The 18,664-nt window shown below is 37.5% G+C and overlaps 1 protein-coding gene across 13 annotated transcripts; it reads left to right on the forward strand.

Moving 5' to 3' along the window:
* The first annotated feature begins 215 nt into the window (after positions 1–215).
* LOC114822506 (E3 ubiquitin-protein ligase UPL6-like) lies at positions 216–7,639 on the forward strand. Of its 13 annotated transcripts, none has more exons than XM_070815859.1 (13): positions 231–248; positions 371–452; positions 765–932; positions 1,321–1,503; positions 1,652–1,834; positions 2,255–2,559; positions 2,706–2,802; positions 3,033–3,173; positions 3,370–3,453; positions 3,514–3,600; positions 3,707–3,847; positions 4,112–4,237; positions 4,686–7,639. In XM_070815859.1, exons 5-13 carry the CDS (start codon positions 1,694–1,696, stop codon positions 4,686–4,688), a joined length of 1,125 nt encoding a protein of 374 aa, XP_070671960.1. In that variant the 5' UTR covers positions 231–248; positions 371–452; positions 765–932; positions 1,321–1,503; positions 1,652–1,693; the 3' UTR covers positions 4,689–7,639. The 13 variants fall into 13 exon arrangements, 8 of the variants coding, with proteins under 8 accessions (XP_070671964.1, XP_070671967.1, XP_070671960.1 ...); XM_070815861.1 differs by having other exon boundaries at positions 811–932; XR_011577508.1 differs by lacking the exon at positions 3,514–3,600 and having other exon boundaries at positions 216–452; positions 4,686–4,850; positions 7,139–7,639.
* The last annotated feature ends 11,025 nt before the right edge of the window (positions 7,640–18,664 follow it).

The following is an 18,664-nucleotide window of genomic DNA, read 5'->3' on the forward strand; positions in this document are numbered from 1 at the left end:
AAAAATGCATCTCGCACGCACGTGCGTGCGGAGAGGCTAGTACAAAATAAAATGCAGTGATAGTATTGTAACAAAAAACAGAAACTTAAAAGATGGAAACTTAAAATTCTTTTTATTGAAAAAAAAAAAAAAACAGAAACTTAAAATTCTTTTTATTGAAAAAATGAAAAAAAAAAAAAACTAATGAAATAGGGATCGTGGTGAATCACTCAAAAGATGGAAACTGAAAAAATTGCAACACGTTCAATGTAAAGCAGTTTCTTCAAATTGAACTGCCAATATCTCCTTCCATAAATATTTTCCCTGAACTTCTGTAAATTTTAAATTTTAAATTTCTTTTATGATCAACTTTTAGAGTTTTGGTTTGCAGACGACCATACTATTACAGATGGGGTTTTCGATTTCTTCATCAGATAAGGAAAGTGGTATCTCAAGACTTTTTACTTCTTCTGGTACTGTTTTTTATTTTTTTTATTTTTTTTTATTTTTTAAATTAGGTTCTGTAAACAATTAGGACATCTGTGTGAAATTAGGCAAAAGCAGTTTCCTGGTCTGCTACGAGATGCTGAGTTTTGATTTAAAAATTAGGCACTATCAGCAATTGCTGTATAATATTTTGCAGTCTGTTTAATAGTGATATCAGTTTAGTACACTTTCGTTTTTTTCCCTTCATTTCTGTTTTTCTCTATCCCTCCCTCTCTCTATGCTTTGGGTTTTGTAGTGTTTGAATTAATGGGTTTGTGTTTGTTATTCGATTAATGCAGAAGAATGGCGTCGGCAACAATATTTCTAAATTTTCATATTTTTCAGATCCCTTTTTTGATCAAATGGGTGGTTGAACTTTGATCCAAAGGTGTTGCTACATCGGCAATTCGACTGCAGGCGGATGTTGCATATTTTCAAGAAGATTAAGCAAGACCCATAATTGGACGGTATGCTCCCAGCCATCCATTTTAATATCGATTTTGTATTGGTGGTTAGTGGACTTAATATTTAATAATGTATCTATTTCCCATGAATTTCAAGTGGGGTTTGCTTAATATTGTTGCTTACCATGCCATACTATATTATTTGAGCTTGCTTGGAATTACTTGGTGAACTCATCTCCTAAACCTACGAGTAATGGGGTGCAGGAAAGTATAAAGACATACTAAATTCACTCGTGGGAATTTCAAGTGGGGTTTGCTTAATATTGTTGCTTACCATGCCATACTATATTATTTCTAGTTTGATCTGTTTCTGGATATCTGTCATTTACTCTATGTTGGCATTCACACGTGAGTGAACTCATCTCCTAAACCTACGAGTAATGGGGTGCAGGAAAGTATAAAGACTCATAACTGCATTGGCAGAGTGTCATCATTGGAGCGAAGTCTTGCTGTTGTAATTTCTCACATTGGTCAGGAGCCATGTACGTGCCCAAACATCGATCCACATTGGAGTTTTTCATCTCAAATTCTTACGGTTCCATGTGTATGGAAGCTATTCCCCTACTTAGGAGAGGTAAACTTGAATGACTTGGTACCTATGTCTTTTGAATCGTTTTTTTATTTTTTTATTTTTTTTTTTTTATGTTCTTTCCCTTTTCTGTATTAAGAAAGAATTCCTGGGAATATACCATTCTGCAATTAAGGTAATCTCTTTCATTTAGGTTTTTGCAAGACGAGGGCTGAGCTAGCATTACATTAATCAGATGTCACTCTGTGTGAAAAATCATGCTGCTGTACTTCCGAAAGATGCATCAGTTGAGTTACCCAGTTATGCCTGCCTAATTGGAAATATATTGGAATCTTCTGGGGTCACTCTGTCTCAAACTGATTGCTCATTTCAAATGGTAAATACCGGACTGCTATCAGAATTAGAAATGGCAACATGTTGATTGTTTAGCATGTTTTGTTCAAGTTGTTGCATAAATTTATGTGCTCAAAAATCAGGGAGATCTTATGTTCAATTTTAGCAACAGATCTACTATTGTGAAAATTGGAAGATTAACTTAGTACAAGTGATAGGTTTTTGACAATGCATAATTTAATCTCATATGTATGTAAAGTTTCTCGTTGTGCTCACTCATACACATGCATACATTATATACATTATATATATGTACAAGTGATAGATCCGCGCTTTCTTCTGCAATTAGTAAGCCATCTTGATATTATGTACTTCTATTTTCCATGCAAGTACAATTATGTTAAGCAAATTTGTCTTTACCGCTAAACTCTAACCAAGAGTTGTTGTTTAATGCTTTGAGCAGACAAATGTTTTGTTTGGAGGGATTTCACTTTCCAGTGGCTTGCACCACAGACCGGACGATAAAGAGGTGTCAGCTGTTGGTGCGGCTTGTGCTTTTCTACATGTTAGTTTAAACACCTTACCTCTGGAGGGAATCATGACCATACTAGCTTATAGAACGGAACTTGTTCCGGTGCTTTGGAATTTTATGAAACGGTGCCATGAAAACCAGAAATGGCAGTCAGTGTCTGAGCAGTTAGCATATCTGCTGCCCGGAGATTCACCTGGCTGGCTATTAGCTTTGGCTGTATTCTGTCCTGTGTACAAGTAATGGTTTTGCTTGGATCTTGTGTATATATATTTTAGTGGTGTGAAGTTAGTTTTATGTATTCTGGGTTGATCCTAGAGTATTGTGTAGCAGCTTGAGGTGGGATTACCTGTGATTCGTCTGTTTCCCTTTTGTTATGGATCAGGCACATGCTTACAGTAGTTGATAATGAGGAGTTCTATGAGCAGGAGAAGCCACTATCATTGAAGGATATCAGATACCTAGTTATCATACTCAGACAGGTAATTCTGTAGTAAAATTATCAAAATAATGATGTTCATTGTAGAAATGACATGTGGTTGTCCTTTGGTTAAATGTAGTCTGTAAGACTAATCAGTTGTTTCCTGTGTATGACAAACAAGATGTACAAAACTGTATCGATTGCTAATTCTGCATGTAGTGTTGATTTGTGATGTTTACTCTGTAATTTCAAATGAATAGATTCATTATCTGGACTTTCTTTCTTCTGCAGGCCCTATGGCAACTTCTTTGGGTGAATCCTACGGCTCCCAGTAATTCTTCGAAACCTGTCACAACCACCTCTTCTAAGAAGCACCCTGTGGAGTTGATTCAACATAGAGTTAGCATTGTAGCTTCTGAACTCCTCTCCCAGGTATTAACAAGCTATATGTGTTGCGTCTGTTTTCTTTGGAAAAGGATATACCCTTCTTGTTGTGCATTTTGTGTTTGCCCTCTCCCTTTGCAGGTTGTGTATTTTTGGTTCTCTTTGTAGAGATATGCCCCCCCCCCCCCCCATACAATGAACAGGAAATCTTACACATTTTGTTTTTCCAATTTGTTGTGTGCAGTTGCAAGATTGGAACAATAGACGAGAATTCACATCCCCCAGTGACTTTCATGCTGATGGTGTCAATGAGTTCTTTATTACACAGGTAAACATTTCCTAGGACCAAGATCTTGCTAGCACTGGTTTTAATGTCTTTATTTTTCAGGCCATAATAGAAAATACCCGAGCAAATGACATCATGAAGCACGCTCCCTTCCTGGTACCATTCACAAGCAGAGTTAAAATATTCGCTGTAAGTATTTAAGTTGTTAGAGGAAAAACGATATGCCGATCTTTATGCGCTTAAGTCTTATCATGTTGAAAAAAAATTAATCAGTTTATTCAAACCACTTTGTCAGTCACAGTTGGCAGCAGCTAGACAAAGACATGAGTCTAATTCTGTATTTACCAGAAACCGATTCAGAATACGGAGGGATCGTATCTTGGAAGATGCTTATGACCAAATGAGTGCGCTGTCTGAAGATGATCTTCGGGGACCGGTAATGCATCTGTTTTTGTTTGTATACATTCAATTGATGAAGGTTGTGGTTGGGAGTGTGTTTGACAATACTATGAATGCTATGGTTGCTACCAAACCAAAAATAGTTACTTTGTAATGTTTTGCTGATTGCTTTTTGGGGTCAAATAGGCACTGAATTTTCGGAGAAGTGATTGTCCGCCTATTTTTTGCAAGCACTTATCCTCTCCTCTTCTTATCCAATACCACAATAACCGCCTTACCACCTTGACCTGTCTATTTGCAGATTCGTGTAACGTTTGTAAATGAATTTGGGGTTGAGGAGGGTGGAATTGATGGTGGCGGGATTTTCAAAGACTTCATGGAGAACATTACTCGGGCAGCCTTTGATGTTCAGCATGGATTGTTTAAGGTTAGAAAGTTTTCTTACCCTCGCAAAATCAAAGCTCACCAAAATGCTTACCCTAACCAGAGAATTGTAGAGAATAAATCTGCATCAACATGTAATCATAAAGGTCGTACCCAGTGCACAAGGCTCCCGCTTTACGCAGGGTCTGGGAGAGGTGAATGTCGGCTAGCCTTACCCCCATTTATGGAGAGGCTGCTCTCAAGTCTCGAACCCGAGACCTACCGCTCATGGGCGAAGGCACTTGCCATCGCACCAAGTGCGACCTCTAATTTGAATAAATCCAGAAACTATACATTGGAATAATCTTTTAGGTCTTCCAATATTAATAGGTTAGAAATTCAGAAGACAAAACACCACAATTCATTAAATTCAAAGTTGCACATATTTCTTCTATATCTTGTATATCATGTTTTTTATATGATTGTGACTAAGACCTGATTTCTCTTTCCAGTGAAGTTGTTGAAGATAATACTCAAAGTCCCACTGCAACATCAAATGATAGAAGCACGACTTGTGTTAAAAGTCATATGATGTGTGCATTTGCAGACATCAAGATTTTACATGCGCAAGAAAGGGAATCACTCCATTAAAAAGAGAGGAACTACTGATACTGCAGGTATATTACCGGGACCACTAATTTTAAATGACAGCATATGCTCGAGTAAGTGAAAGACTAAAAGACGAAAAGAAGAGGGTTATATACCGGTTTCAATGTCATTGTCTGGGCCTTCTTAAACCTGGTCCCAGAATGAGCATAGTCCAACACTCTCGTATTGACTAATACTTATTGTGACCTTCACCCAGTTTGTGAATTAGAAGCTTGAAATGCACCAAAAATTATATTAATTGAGTAACAAAATTGGAGCCATTCCCCTAATTTTAACTACTAACAGTGTAAAGAATTGGAAATTACAATTAAGACCAATGTTTTCCCCCTTTTTTTCATTGCCATAAAAGGCAGAAAAGCAAAGGCTTCTAAAACTCAAACCAACCATCTCATTTCTTCCCAAAAATAAACACATTTTCATCCAACATTCATAAATGCATGGTCAAACAGGGGAAAAAATTATGTTATTTTGGGTTTCAAATTTACAAGCAGAACTGTTTACAATAAGCATATATAACATGATTTGGTCTGCAGTGCCTTCACCAATAGTTATAAAAAACAAAGATTCTAAAGATATGCATGCAATAGAATGACTACTACCTCCAAGTCAGCAGTTGCACTGTTGCAATCTAAGTTGCACACATCATGTTCAATCTGATAGCTTCAGTATAGCACTTGACAACATTATTTTAAGCTTTTCCTTAAATGAAGTATTTCCATGGGAAAAGATTAGTAAACATAGAAATTGAAACAATACACATTAGTACATTGGTATCCCAGTTCTTTGCTAATAGAAAATGAAATTAAGGGGATGGAGAGATCTAATTTCAATTTTTTGAAGACCACCATACTTCATTCATATCAAAGAATAGCATGATTCCAATTTCAGTTTTGAACATAATAAAACATATAGCATTCATATATTACTCATAAGATAACTGGAGTAGGAGGGGAAAGACTCAGCTGCTGAGCGCAGGTAGTACAATAAAATCTTATCCTTTACACTTCGGTAATTAGTACATTTCTTACATAAATAAATTCAACAACAAATGGTAAATAAATCAACAAAATAATATTGTGATTGCATTAATCCGAAAAGAAAAAAAATATGCTAAAATTCATAGTTGGGGTGCAAAGAACTTAATTTTCAACAATCCAGAGTCACAGATTCGAGGCATTCAAGCACACAATCAGATAAAAACAATTTTCCAAGAAAAACAAAACCAAGATTGGTATACAAAAAACCATCAGATCAATAACCTGGAAAAATAAATAAAAAGCCACACAAAAAAAACCCAAAAAAAAAAAAGCAACCGACCTTAAACCAGAGAACAAACAGACAGAAAGAGAAATGAATGTCCAAAATGAGAGAAAACAAAACAAATAAGGGAAATTAATATCTCTGATGAATCCCCCAAAACCTGACCTAACACACTAAAAAAATCGAAAATAATCCACAACAAAAAGGCAGAAACGATGACAATCTATGCTGACAGTAAAAAAACGAATTAAAAAAAGGAACTTATCTTTGGAAATCCAGGCATGCAGTGGCAGATTCGGACGACCCGTATGATTTTCTCTGACCATCCCCACTCTCCCACTTCTGAAATCCATCACCCATACCCCTCCCCCTCGCTCTCTCTCTTTCTTCCTCTCTCTGTCAGAGCCTCCATCCCCCGAAACCCTCATTGAAGGACAACAAATGAAAGCCTACACGGCAACCCCCAAATTCCCTCAAAACCGAGAGGACAAAATTGCCCTTCCAACCCAACCCAAATTTGATGGGTTTCTTGTAAATAAGGTGAAATCAAAGGGTAATCCGTCCTAAACCATGCGGACAAAATTATCCTTCTAAGTTCTAATAAATACCCTTCAAACCCAGCCTAAATCTCATGGTTTTATTGTAAATGAGATGAAATCAAGAGGCAAACAATTGACTGTAGCTGAATGAACAGTCAATTCCTCCTCAATTTTAGAATAGATAATAATTGTTCATGGATTTGGAATATATGGTAGCCTGGCAATCAAGCTAAAACGTATGTAATATATCCTCCACTTCAATCACAGTCCTACCTACTTTAGCACCTTTTGACTTATGTCATCATCTTTTTAATAGTGTCCTTCAGGCTTACAGCTACGAACAAAAATATCAATGACATTTAGCCATCTGTTGAAGGCGTTGTGCTTGCGCAACAACAATACTACCCCAGACTCGCCATCTTGCAATTATAATCCCAACCATGAAATTAGTACAACTCCTGCACCTAACTCTCCTCATTTCATTACCGGAGATCCAGCTAATAATGAGGCTGCTCCGACGGCTCCGGACTACCACTGCCCAACACAAGCAGCCCCATGTACTGATGTGCCCTCGTTTGTTCCTCATGACGATGGCGTTGATTGCGAGTGCTTGAAGCCGCCAGGTCAAGATATTGGTAGTTGTAGTTCCTCAAGTGCTGGACTTCATGATCAACCAGCTGCTACACCTCCTCCCCTTATGCCCATGAATACTAATGAAAAGGGTAAGGGGAAAAAGAAAGGGAAGAAAAAGAGTACTAGTGGCCGATCAGCCGGAAATGTTTTCGAGGTTCGTGGGAATACCATTACCGGATGCAAAGGCGGCAAGGTTGGAATTTTCGACTTTGGAAACACCTGTACATGATGAACACTGTGCATTATATATTCCCGTCGATTTGTTGGCGAAATCGTTGTTAATATTTCTGTTATGTTGTTATGGATTTTCTCTGTAGTTACAATTGAGCGGGATATTTAATTACGTGAAGAACACTTTGCATTCATGTACGTAGAGAGCATCATACAAGATTCATCCTTTCGAATACAATACTTGAAACTCTCAAAACTGAAATTGGACAAAAATCCAAAGCATCATATTACCCTTTTCTTCCACAAAAGGAGCATCTAGCTCGTCGTAAGTCAACAAGGTAGAATTACACTGCTCCGCCGCAATCGCGCCGTCGCAGAGATTTTTCAACTGGGAGTCGAAGTCGCAAACTCAAATCCACCAATACGGGTTGCCGCTGCTCCAGAAGTTGGGGTTTCACCGCCCAGTGCGACATGCGTCTGATCCCACCTCGACCGTGGCCATTTTGGAGTCGCGTCGGAATCTAGCGACAGATTTCTGCCAGATTTTACCTCTATATTTTTTAATTTTTTTTTTTGGAAATTCGGGCAAGGTGGCCCATAATATTAACCACAAGCATTACAACACAAGGGTCCAAAATGTACAACACAGAGGCCCAAAAACAAAAAACACAAACAAACAACAGAAGCCCAACCAAAAGGTGAGACGAAAGCAAAGAAACATAAAAACAACCGGAACCAACGCGGTTTCCACCATAGCCACCGCGGCAACCACCAAAACCGCAGCCGTTATTTTAGCCGTAGTTTAGACTGCAAATTTGGCCTTGATAAGCATTGTGGTTTTGGGTGACTTTGACTGGTGATTTTGACGGTTTGCTGTAAAGTTAAACCATTGTTTCCAAATTAAAAGATCCTGCCATTTTGATTATAAATGTTGAGCCAACTTTATTGGGCTGTTTTAGTTTGAATTTTGTGTTAACCATTAAATAGAGTTACATGGGTTTTTTTTGTTTGTTTGTTAAGATTTAGATATTTGAGGCCTTATCAGTAGTTTCACTATGTTTTTAATGATCTAAATTAATGAATTTTTTATTCTTTTTATAATTACCGTCTTATTAATTCCTAGACATTTGAAATTAAGAAAGTGCACGTAGCCCGCCTAGATGCCCGCCCAGTCAGCCAAAACCCTCCTAGGTCACGACCCTAACATAGATAAAAAATCAATAACTTTCTTTTTTCATTTTAATTTTTCAACAAAATGTAATAGATATGTTGAATACTTGGATGAACACTCATTATATGCTTGTTCCTCATGTTTTCAATACGTTCTAGTACTTTATAATTTATATGTCATTTTATTTTGCAATTTATGTGTCCCAATATAATTATGTATGTTTTTTTTAAGTATAAGTAAGCACTTATTTATACAATATATAATAAATTTTCTTAAATCCGCTTAGGCGCTAGACCCCAACCCGTCATCCAACTAACGCCTAACATCTTTAAGAACATTGGCTATGAGTGGATAAAAAGTAGGTAGCTTGAAAGAATAACACCGAGGATCGAGCCCTAGTGTCTAATATCTTGCTCGTTTAAATGCCTATTCCAATTTCACTTCTTTACACGTAAATCCTCACTCAATTAATGAAATTACATTGAAAATTCATTACAACTGCACTAAAAAAACCCTACTAAACAAAGAACTCTCAAACCGTTCTAAAATATCTCAAATATATTGCATTTAATCATTTTCAAGTACTTCAATGTAATTTTTGTGATGTATTCTTAGCAAGTTAGCCTAAAAAATCCATGGCAACTTGTATACGTAGAATGTCTACTTGGTATTGGGATTTGTCTTTCAATAGTGAGCTTAGTTATTTCTTTGTCTTGGGTAAGAGCGGAGTTAGCATGGGGTCATTGGTTGTGCTTGATATTTGTTTATATATGGCATTTGACTCCTATAAACAGCTAAGACAAACTAAATTACAACATTCTCCTCCTATATTGTATATTTTCTTCTGTCATATTTGTCTTCATTTTCTCTCTTGTATGAAATACTTTAGTTGAAAAGCCTTGTTATCAACATTACACCACAGTATCTTGCATCCACCCTCGACAAGCCTCTACAAATGTCAACATATGTCGGCATATGCTAATAAGAATTGGAAGGTGTCTACTAGGTGCTCGACGAAATGGCCCAATAAAATTTTTTTGGCTATTATTTGAAAATTCTGATTACGCCACTAATCTTGGGTGACTACATTCACAAAAGCAAAGTTTGGTCTTTTAGGCTTAAGATGGACTCGGGTTCACTTCCACCTTTTGCCCAAACCAAATAATTCCTCTCTTGGGCTCCCTTGTTCTGGACCATTCTAGGTCTTTTGAGTTCAACTTCTTATGGGCTTTTTATACTGCAGTGACACACCCCGACCGGAGTCGAGACGTGTTGGCCGTCACGTGAGAGTGACGTAGCCATGAGCGCAAAGCGGAAGCGATAAAGAGTAAGAGAAATACCAACAATTTAAAACCAAGCGATTAACAATCCCAATTAAGAAAGGATACTAGTGAGAGTTTAAGTGTATAAATACACTTTCAGAGCAATAAGAAAGTTTAGTTGCAGTCAAGTAGGACAATTACTAAGATACAACACCAGAGGGTGAATCCTACTTTTTCAGAATCTGTCAGAACACCGTTGGATTCCTCGTGGCCACCAAACTCTGCTAACTAAAACCTAGAAGGGCGAAAAACAAAGTTGAGTGGGTCAGTAAAACATAGTTACATGAAAACCTTATTTTCCTTTGAATATACTAACCTCTCGCCGTAAAATAAGTATAATTTTTCCCATAATTAATATATAAGAATATACATAAATATATATGTGTAATTATATCATTTCAATCATGCTTCACATAATCATAAACATATGTATGACATGCCAAGATATAATAGAGTAAGCAAATCAGGTAAGAATAATTTCATAGAAATATGATATGATAGCCGGAACCCCTCTGGTAGTCTGTACGGCTGAATTCATAGCTCAAAAGTCAATCTAGCCGGAGTCACTACAATGACCTATACGGCAATATATTGCACAAAAGTCGAAACCAAATGCAAGGGTCTGTACGCCGATAATGGGTGTAGTATAATTATGCTCAATACTCCTCTCACATAATAGCCGGGCGATAAATCGCTAGTTACCTACGAGTCAGAACCATAAATAATATATGTACGACAAGACTGTGCACCTAAATTGGATCCAATGTGAGCATATGGTGCGAGAGGTGACATAATAAATAGGCATGTACTTCATATCTCTGGCTAAATCACAATCACCCTAGGTGCAGTTTTATGAGCTCAACATTATTCAATCACATATCACATCATTGACAATTCACATAATCAAAACATAACTCACCTGAGCTTACCTAGGCCTCCACAGCACCATGCAACAATATGCATAATTATGATAATGCATATACTAAAATAAAATATAGGCATTGGCATAGCATGGCATTTAAATCATATTTCCTTTAAATATGTTTTCTGGGAAACATGTCAAGTGTGTGTATATATATATACACACACACACACACTGAAAATAACTGCCCACTCACAGGTAAAACGGTGAAAATAACTGCCCACTCACATATTCTCAGGACGTGCATACACACACCCGAGCCTCGATTGATTATGCACGTCCTGAGAATATGTCTCACATATAGGCGTAATAACCGAATAAACATTATTTAATGCACATAACCAACAATAGGTAATAACTTCTCATATAATGCTCAATTTGGGTATATGAATATACCACAGTGACCTACATAACCTCAGGATCATCCCCAAATTTTTAGAATATTTTTCCTAGCTCCCACGCGCCGGCCAAGGCACGGCCAGACACGCCCCCCACACGCGGCCATGTGCTAGGCACACTGACGGTGTCAACTGACGCTGTCAGGTACATTCCGGAATATTCCGTTTATTCCTTAACAAAACTTAACGGCATGACCTAACTCCATTAGAATATTTCGTTTAACTTAACGGAATATCCTCTCATCTTTTACCTTCAGCTCCGGCGACCGTCGACGTCGCCGGAAAACTGGGTAATTTTCAAAACTCTATAACTCACTCGTTTTTCATCCATTTTCTACGAAATTACCACCAAAATGAACCTTAGGACATAAGGAAGAGAAATATACCACTTTAAAGCCCCAAAGTCGACTGAATCACGTCAGAGAAATTCCACAAAAATTGGCCAACCCTTGAACTCGTGATCCTAACGTCCAAAACACTCCAACGATACACCCCAAGCTTCGTGACAACCTTCTAAAGCTCCATGTGAGCTTGAAATCCCCTAAAAACCTCACAATAATTAGTGCATGAACAATACCTCATTCGGGGTTAAGGTTTTCAAGTGATTTCGAAGTATTTCTTACCTGAAAATGGTATAGATGAACTCAGGAGGTTACAAGGATTCCAAATATCACCGTTTTACCTTCGATCCGTGCTTGAAAGTTTGGTTTATAGATCGTTCGTACGTTTTGTACGAAAAAGAAACAAAAGATTGAGAGGGAGGGGAGAGAGAGAGAGAAGACACGGGGAAGAGAGATAGAGAGAGTTGATGTGTGTGTGTGTGTGGTCCTAAAGTCACTAACCAAAACTAAGAAAATCTTAGTTTTAATTGGGTCACCAATCCCAAATAATTAAACCAATACATATCACACACACATTATTCAACGTCCGAGGGTATTTCCGTCTTTTCACAATTTCAAAAATAACTTCCCGGGACGGGTTGTGACATGCCGTGTATATTAAATTTGCATATTTAAATTACTCAACTGAACAAAAATCATTAGATCAATTGATCTGACAATACGGTTAGAGGGACACTGGTTAATCATATGATGGTGCCTAGCAAGATGTTGAAATGTCTCTGTGAGTCTTTTTGGCCCTCGAAATAGTAGACTGTTGTGACAAATCCTCCAACTCGTCCCATTTTTTTAAAATGAAAATTGATTTGACAATATTCTAATAGTTCTTGTTTCAGCATGCTAGTTATATGTGCATCAGAGAATTTTCAAAACTTTTGAGGCCATCCATCCTATATAAATTTCTCGGAACTTAATCTCCACTTCTAGAATTCAATTCGAACAAAATTTCCTCCAAAAAAATTTATATTTGCAATAAACCTCTCAAGCATTGTAAATTTGTAATGCATATTGCAAAATAAGAATGTTATTAAGACACAAGAAATTAATACATTTGTTAATAAAAGAAGGGTGAACTGCCGATTTAGTCTCTGAATTATCATCTAAATGAAAATTAGGTCCCTGAATTATTTTTTAGAAAAATAGGTCCCTAAAGTCAATACAAACAACCAATTTCATCCTTCCCGTTAAATTTCAAGCTTTTCCATCCAATTTTCTGTAAACTTAGGTCATGTGACTTGCACATGACATAACTTGAAGGATAAAATCGTCATTCATCGCTCATGACACACAACCAGGAGAAACATCCATCTCCTTACTTTTCCCACTCAAAATTTCCCAAATTTTGAAATTTATAAAGCCTAATTTGCAACTTTTTAATGACACACCCCGTCCCGAATGAGGGTATGCTGGCCGTCACGTGAGTGTGATGTAACCATTTACACAGTTCGGAAGCTTTAAAGATACAATTACTAAGATGAAACACCCGAGGGTGAGTCATACTTTTGTGAATTCTGTCAAAACACCGTTGGATTCCTCGTGGCCACCAAAGCTCTGCTAACTTGAACCTGGAGGGGCGCAAAACAAAGTTGAGTGTGTCAGTCAAACAAAGTTTTTCAAAAACATTTCATTTAAAACATTTCTAACCCCTCGCTGTAAAACCTGTATACTTTCCCAAAAATAACATAATAGCATATACCTTCAAATATCTCAAATCATCAATCTTTATCAAAACCAAAAAGTATGCCATGTCATAATGTCAAAAACAGAATATGGATGCATCAATATAACAGGTGAAATAAGGAATCAACCAGAGACCATGCAGTTGGTCCTGTACGGTTAATTCTATAGCTCAATATCCAATCCAACCGGAGTCACCACGGTGACCTGTACGGTGCTACTCTGCACATAAGTCGGAACTACCTGAAGTAGTCTGTACGACAAGAATGGTGTAATAATACGCTCTAGTGCTTCTCTCATCAATCATCTGTGCACATAATCTAAGGTCACCTACCAGTCGGAACCACCTCTAGTGGTCTGTACGACAAACATGTCGGAACCCTCTCATGGTATGTACAACATGCACCTACTTGGATCCAAGGTGAGCGTGCGGTGCGGTGAATAATATAAGCACTAACACCAGGGGTGCAAGTTATGAGCTCTTAACACAATTTACATCATCAATGATTCACATGAATAACATAAAACTCACTTGATACTCACATGTGCGTCCACAGCACCAATTCACATATATATATATATATAGGAATTGCTTAAGGGGAGGGATCCCCATTTTTTCAAAAAAATGGGGACACGCTCCACACCGTTGGATTTGAATTAAATGAAATCCTGTGGTTGAGATTCTATGGCCTGTGTTTTAATCTCAACCACACAATTTCATTAAAGTCAATCTAACGGTGGGGAGCGTGTCCCCATTTTTTTTGAAAAAATGGGGATCCCTCCCCTTAAGCTCCCTGTATATATATATATATATATATATATATATATATGCATCAATTATCAATTCATATATCTCAGAATATGCATGCATGGCATTTTAAAACATACTTTCATTTAAACTCAATTTCTGGAAAATCGATAGTATATAGGTATAAACAGAAATACTGCCCACTCACCTGGAGTTCGCCCAACAACTCCCTAGCACCACACATCAAGGCGTCATGACGATCGGCGCCGAGAACAATAATCAAATCCAACCTCAGAAATCATATCGATAGAATATATAACTTATATAAAACACGTCACTACGTAGTTCGATCCGGAAGATCTGCAACTCAGATTTCAAATCCATAACTTCCAGAGGTCCACAATATACCTCTAGGACAACATCCTAAAATTTCCTTACCATCAAACGGTCGGATCTCCGTCAATTGTCAAAACCAAGTGACGGTTAACATTATATATTATGAACTTACAACTCCAATTCCGAAAGATCTGTAAATCGGATTCCCGATCCGTAAGTTCCTATAATCCTCAAATATTACGTATTACAACGTATCAAAGTTTGGTGATGATCCGACGATTGGATCGTAAATTCACATTTTCACCTAACCACAAATCGAAATGAACTTAGGTTCAATTACTCAATTTACGTCCATCAATTATCAAAACTGAACCTAGAACCTTAAACACATGCTAAGAATGACATTAACGGGCATTGGCCACGTGCCGCCGCGACTGGCGGTCGGCCGCCCCGGCTCGCCGGAAAATCCAACTATTTCAAAAAATTCTCAAAAAATATATAATTGAAGATCTCAATGAGTAGAGTAAACTTTATACCTGAGACCAAGGCTAATTTAGCCTGGAAACACTTCAATTTCACCAAAATCCATGCGGACCCTAGAATTGAGTGAGTTCCAATTCATCCTCAAATCAACTCCGATGCTCCAACTAATGCTTGGGTTTGTTCTAGGCCTCGTGAGGAAGCTATGGGTGGTGGCAATTGGAAGAAATTGCTTCGGAATTGGGTGATTCGAAGCCAAAGCCGCCGCACCCTTCCTTGCTGTTTTCTCCATTTTCAAAGCCAAATCTCTCCAATTTTGAGATGGAATGGGTAGAGGGAAGATCTTGGAGGGTTTCCCATGAAGTTTCTTGAAGCAATTCGCCGAAAAAATGGGTGAAAATCATCGGAAAAATAGAGATGGGTGCGCGGGTAAACGGGTTGGTGGAAAACCCGTTTCTGATCTTCTCTCATCCGCTTCTCGCCCTCTCCCTTTTCCTCTTTTCCTCTATTCCGATTGGCCATCCTCTCCTTCTCTCTTCTCCTGATTCATCATCTCCTTCTTCTTTCAGATTGGGCAGTCTTGCCCAATCCCATTTTTTCCTTTCTTATTTCTTCCCAACTGCCCTTTTTCTTCTTTCCCAAATTCTAATAACAACTAATAAAATAATAACACACATATATATATATATATATATTAACCAAAGTAGAAGTACTTCTAAGGTTAGAATTCCGTAAAACTTTAACCGTGACTCCAAATCACGAACCGTCTACGCCCACGTGTCCGTAGCGACGAGTACTACGAGGATATGTCAAGAAAATAAATCTTAGATGGCATGACACAACGATTAACCTCGAATAATGCACGTGCCTCAAAGGGCATTTTTGTAAAATCCTTTATTAAAACTTTAAAAATTCTTAAAATTAGGAACGGGCTGTCACATTTAAGCTGGGAATCTTATACAAACATTAAGGGCTTTAGATTTGACCATCCCAAAGCAAATTTCATGAAAATAATTTCAACTCTCAACAACAAATTTCATTAAAATAATTCCATACTATATTTTATCTATTTTCGATCCAAAAATAAAGTCTAAGGCACCAATTCCACATCATGCCAACAACATAACAAAACAAGGTTAGGCAAGCAAAGCAAGTCATGAACTGCCTTTCTTAAGTCCTAGGCAGTGTTTACTTTGTCATTATCTGGATGCTGTCCCTTGATGTGGCAGCCATCAAACCTAACCATAGTCCTACACCTTTCTATGAATCCCTTCCTGCAAACATCGTAACATATATACATCCTCTAAAAAACAAGATCATCACCCCTCAATTTTGTCTTCACTAGCATTGTACTCCCTAGATTCTGAACCTTGACCTTATGACAATAATCCCATAATTTACCATACTACTCCTCAATGCTTACTTGTATTTTTGCAGCAGCAAATGACTTAGCTTTGTAAACTTGATCCTTAGTCACATCAATGTGGTAGTGCTTTCTCACCATTTCCATGAAATTTAGAACAGACATGTTAGGATTTATCCTAAGATCCTCATCAAACCTTTCAGCCAACCAACTTAAGGTTGCAAACTTTGCCTTTTCCTCTCTACCACAAGTATGACCTTTAATGAATGTCTTAATCCTAAAAGTCGGCCTTCTTTTAACTCTACTTACATACAACTTCCAAGGACAAGGTCCTTCTTTAGATTCATCATCACAGACCATCTTAACTCTAACAGTGTCATTTTTCGCAAGTCTAACCATCATTGCATAACTATTTGCATAGTACTTTAAAGCTTCTCTACACTCTTTAATAGTAGGAAATTCTAATCACAAACAAAGTTTTGGATCTCTTAAGTCATGATCTCTATTATATTGTTTAAATGTTGGGGCATCTAAACTTTTCAACAATTTCAACTTATTTTCTTGCTCAGATTCAGACCCATGCAGACTATCAAGCTCCTCGGTATCATACTCATATGTTTCCTCCTCACCTGGTTCTTTTACTACTCTTCGGTATCTTCTGGTACAACAAATCTATGAAACTTTTGTCATCTTCATCCTCACTTTGCTCATAATCACTGTCTCTAAAATCTTTATCATCTTCATCAGGTTCTTCTGCTTTATCAACAACATCATCAACTTCTAACTCAGCATCCACCAAGGTGCCACCATTAACTACATATTCTTCTCTATCATCCTCTTCATCACACTCATCATCTACAACATACTCTCCTTCAAGGTCTACATAACCAACTTCTTGAGCAACATGTGAACTCTTAATCAGAATAACATCTTCTACATTGATCTCAGTTATAGCATTTTGCAATGATACTTGAATCTCTATATTCTACACTTCTTGTGACTTATCTGTGAGGTAAATCACTACTATGCTTCTTTTGATCAGTGTTCTAAAAAACGGCCTAGGTTGCCGCCTAGGCGCTAGGCGGCGGAGCTCCGACCCGATTTAGACCAAAACGTTCGGTTAGGCGGGGAGGACTTAGGCGGTCGCCTAGGCGCTCGCTAGGCGCCTGAGGCGGGCTAGGCGGCGCTAGGCGGCAGTCTAGGCGGTTTGAATCTCATTGCAAATCCCAAACTTTGCTTCAATTTTAGCAACAGATCTACAACTTCCGATTTCGTACGTAGCAGCAGAGCCCCTGCGAATTTCTGCATCTCATCCCTGTGAAGATGAGGGAAGAGCGAGTTAAGCTCAGATTGGGCACTATCATGAATATTTCTCGTAGAAGCTACCTACAAAGAAGATGCATGCACCATCAAACTTGTATCCAAAAGATCTAGCCAAATCAAATATTAGTGCTTACCTTTGCTCTCTGTTCTTCGACTTCTGAAGTTAGATTGTCAATTTGTGTTCTCAAAGAAGATAATTGAGTCTCTGAAGATGCAAGTTCCTTTATAGCAGCTTCTTTTTCCATAATAAGCTTCTCTTTTTCATTCTCATCATGTCACAAAATGAGGGAAAAGAGTCTGAGAGAAGAGAGTCTGAGAGGGTGCGAGGAGAGAGAGAGAGAGAGAGAGACTTAAAACATTTCCAAGTGGTAATGGTAGCAAACCGGGATCTCAAATCCAAGATGGTTTTAACTTTTAATAATGAAATTGAAAACCATGGGATGGTTTTAATGATGAAAACCGCTTGGGTGGACGGCTAATGGTTTTAAAGGTGAGGGGATGGTTGATGTTTTGAACTTTTAATAATGAAAACCACCCACAGGTTTTTATATTTTTAAAAGTTTAGGATATATATTATATATATATATATATATTATACATAAATGTTATATAAATTATAAATTATTTAGATAAATTTGGTTTTTTTTCATAGGTAATTATATTATATATGTACATAAAACATTCATATATGTATGTTCTTCTATAAGAAATAACATATTAGTAAAAAATTATTTACATTTGATATAGTAAATTTAATTAATTCATAAAATATATAAGAAATTTACCTAAATCCGCCTAGGCCGCCTAGGCGCCCGCCTAGACTCCGCCTAGCCGCCTAGACGCTAGGCGCTAGTCCACCGCCCGACTAGCGCCTAGCGTTTTTTAGAACCTTGCTTTTGATTACACATTTTGCACATTGAAAGTAATCTGCATCACAAGTAATAGGAACCCATCATATTCTTTTCTTCATATAAAAGAACTTTGTGGTCTCTGTATTGTACCCATACTCTGCTAGCTCTCATAAGTCCCACATGGTTATACAATCTCTATTAATATTGTCCTTCCAATGCATTTTTTTTCC

This window comes from Malus domestica, chromosome 16, assembly GCF_042453785.1.
Source record: "Malus domestica chromosome 16, GDT2T_hap1".
In the NCBI taxonomy this organism is placed as follows: Eukaryota; Viridiplantae; Streptophyta; class Magnoliopsida; order Rosales; family Rosaceae; genus Malus; species Malus domestica.

What these genes read in the sequence shown, in the direction of transcription:
- LOC114822506 (XM_070815859.1), top strand. Translation starts at nt 1,694, where the DNA reads ATGTCACTCTGTGTGAAAAATCATGCTGCTGTACTTCCGAAAGATGCA. An exon ending in GTATTCTGTCCTGTGTACAA is followed by an intron (nt 2,560 to 2,705) that starts GTAATGGTTTTG and finishes GTTATGGATCAG; the next exon opens with GCACATGCTTACAGTAGTTG. An exon ending in TAGTTATCATACTCAGACAG is followed by an intron (nt 2,803 to 3,032) that starts GTAATTCTGTAG and finishes TTTCTTCTGCAG; the next exon opens with GCCCTATGGCAACTTCTTTG.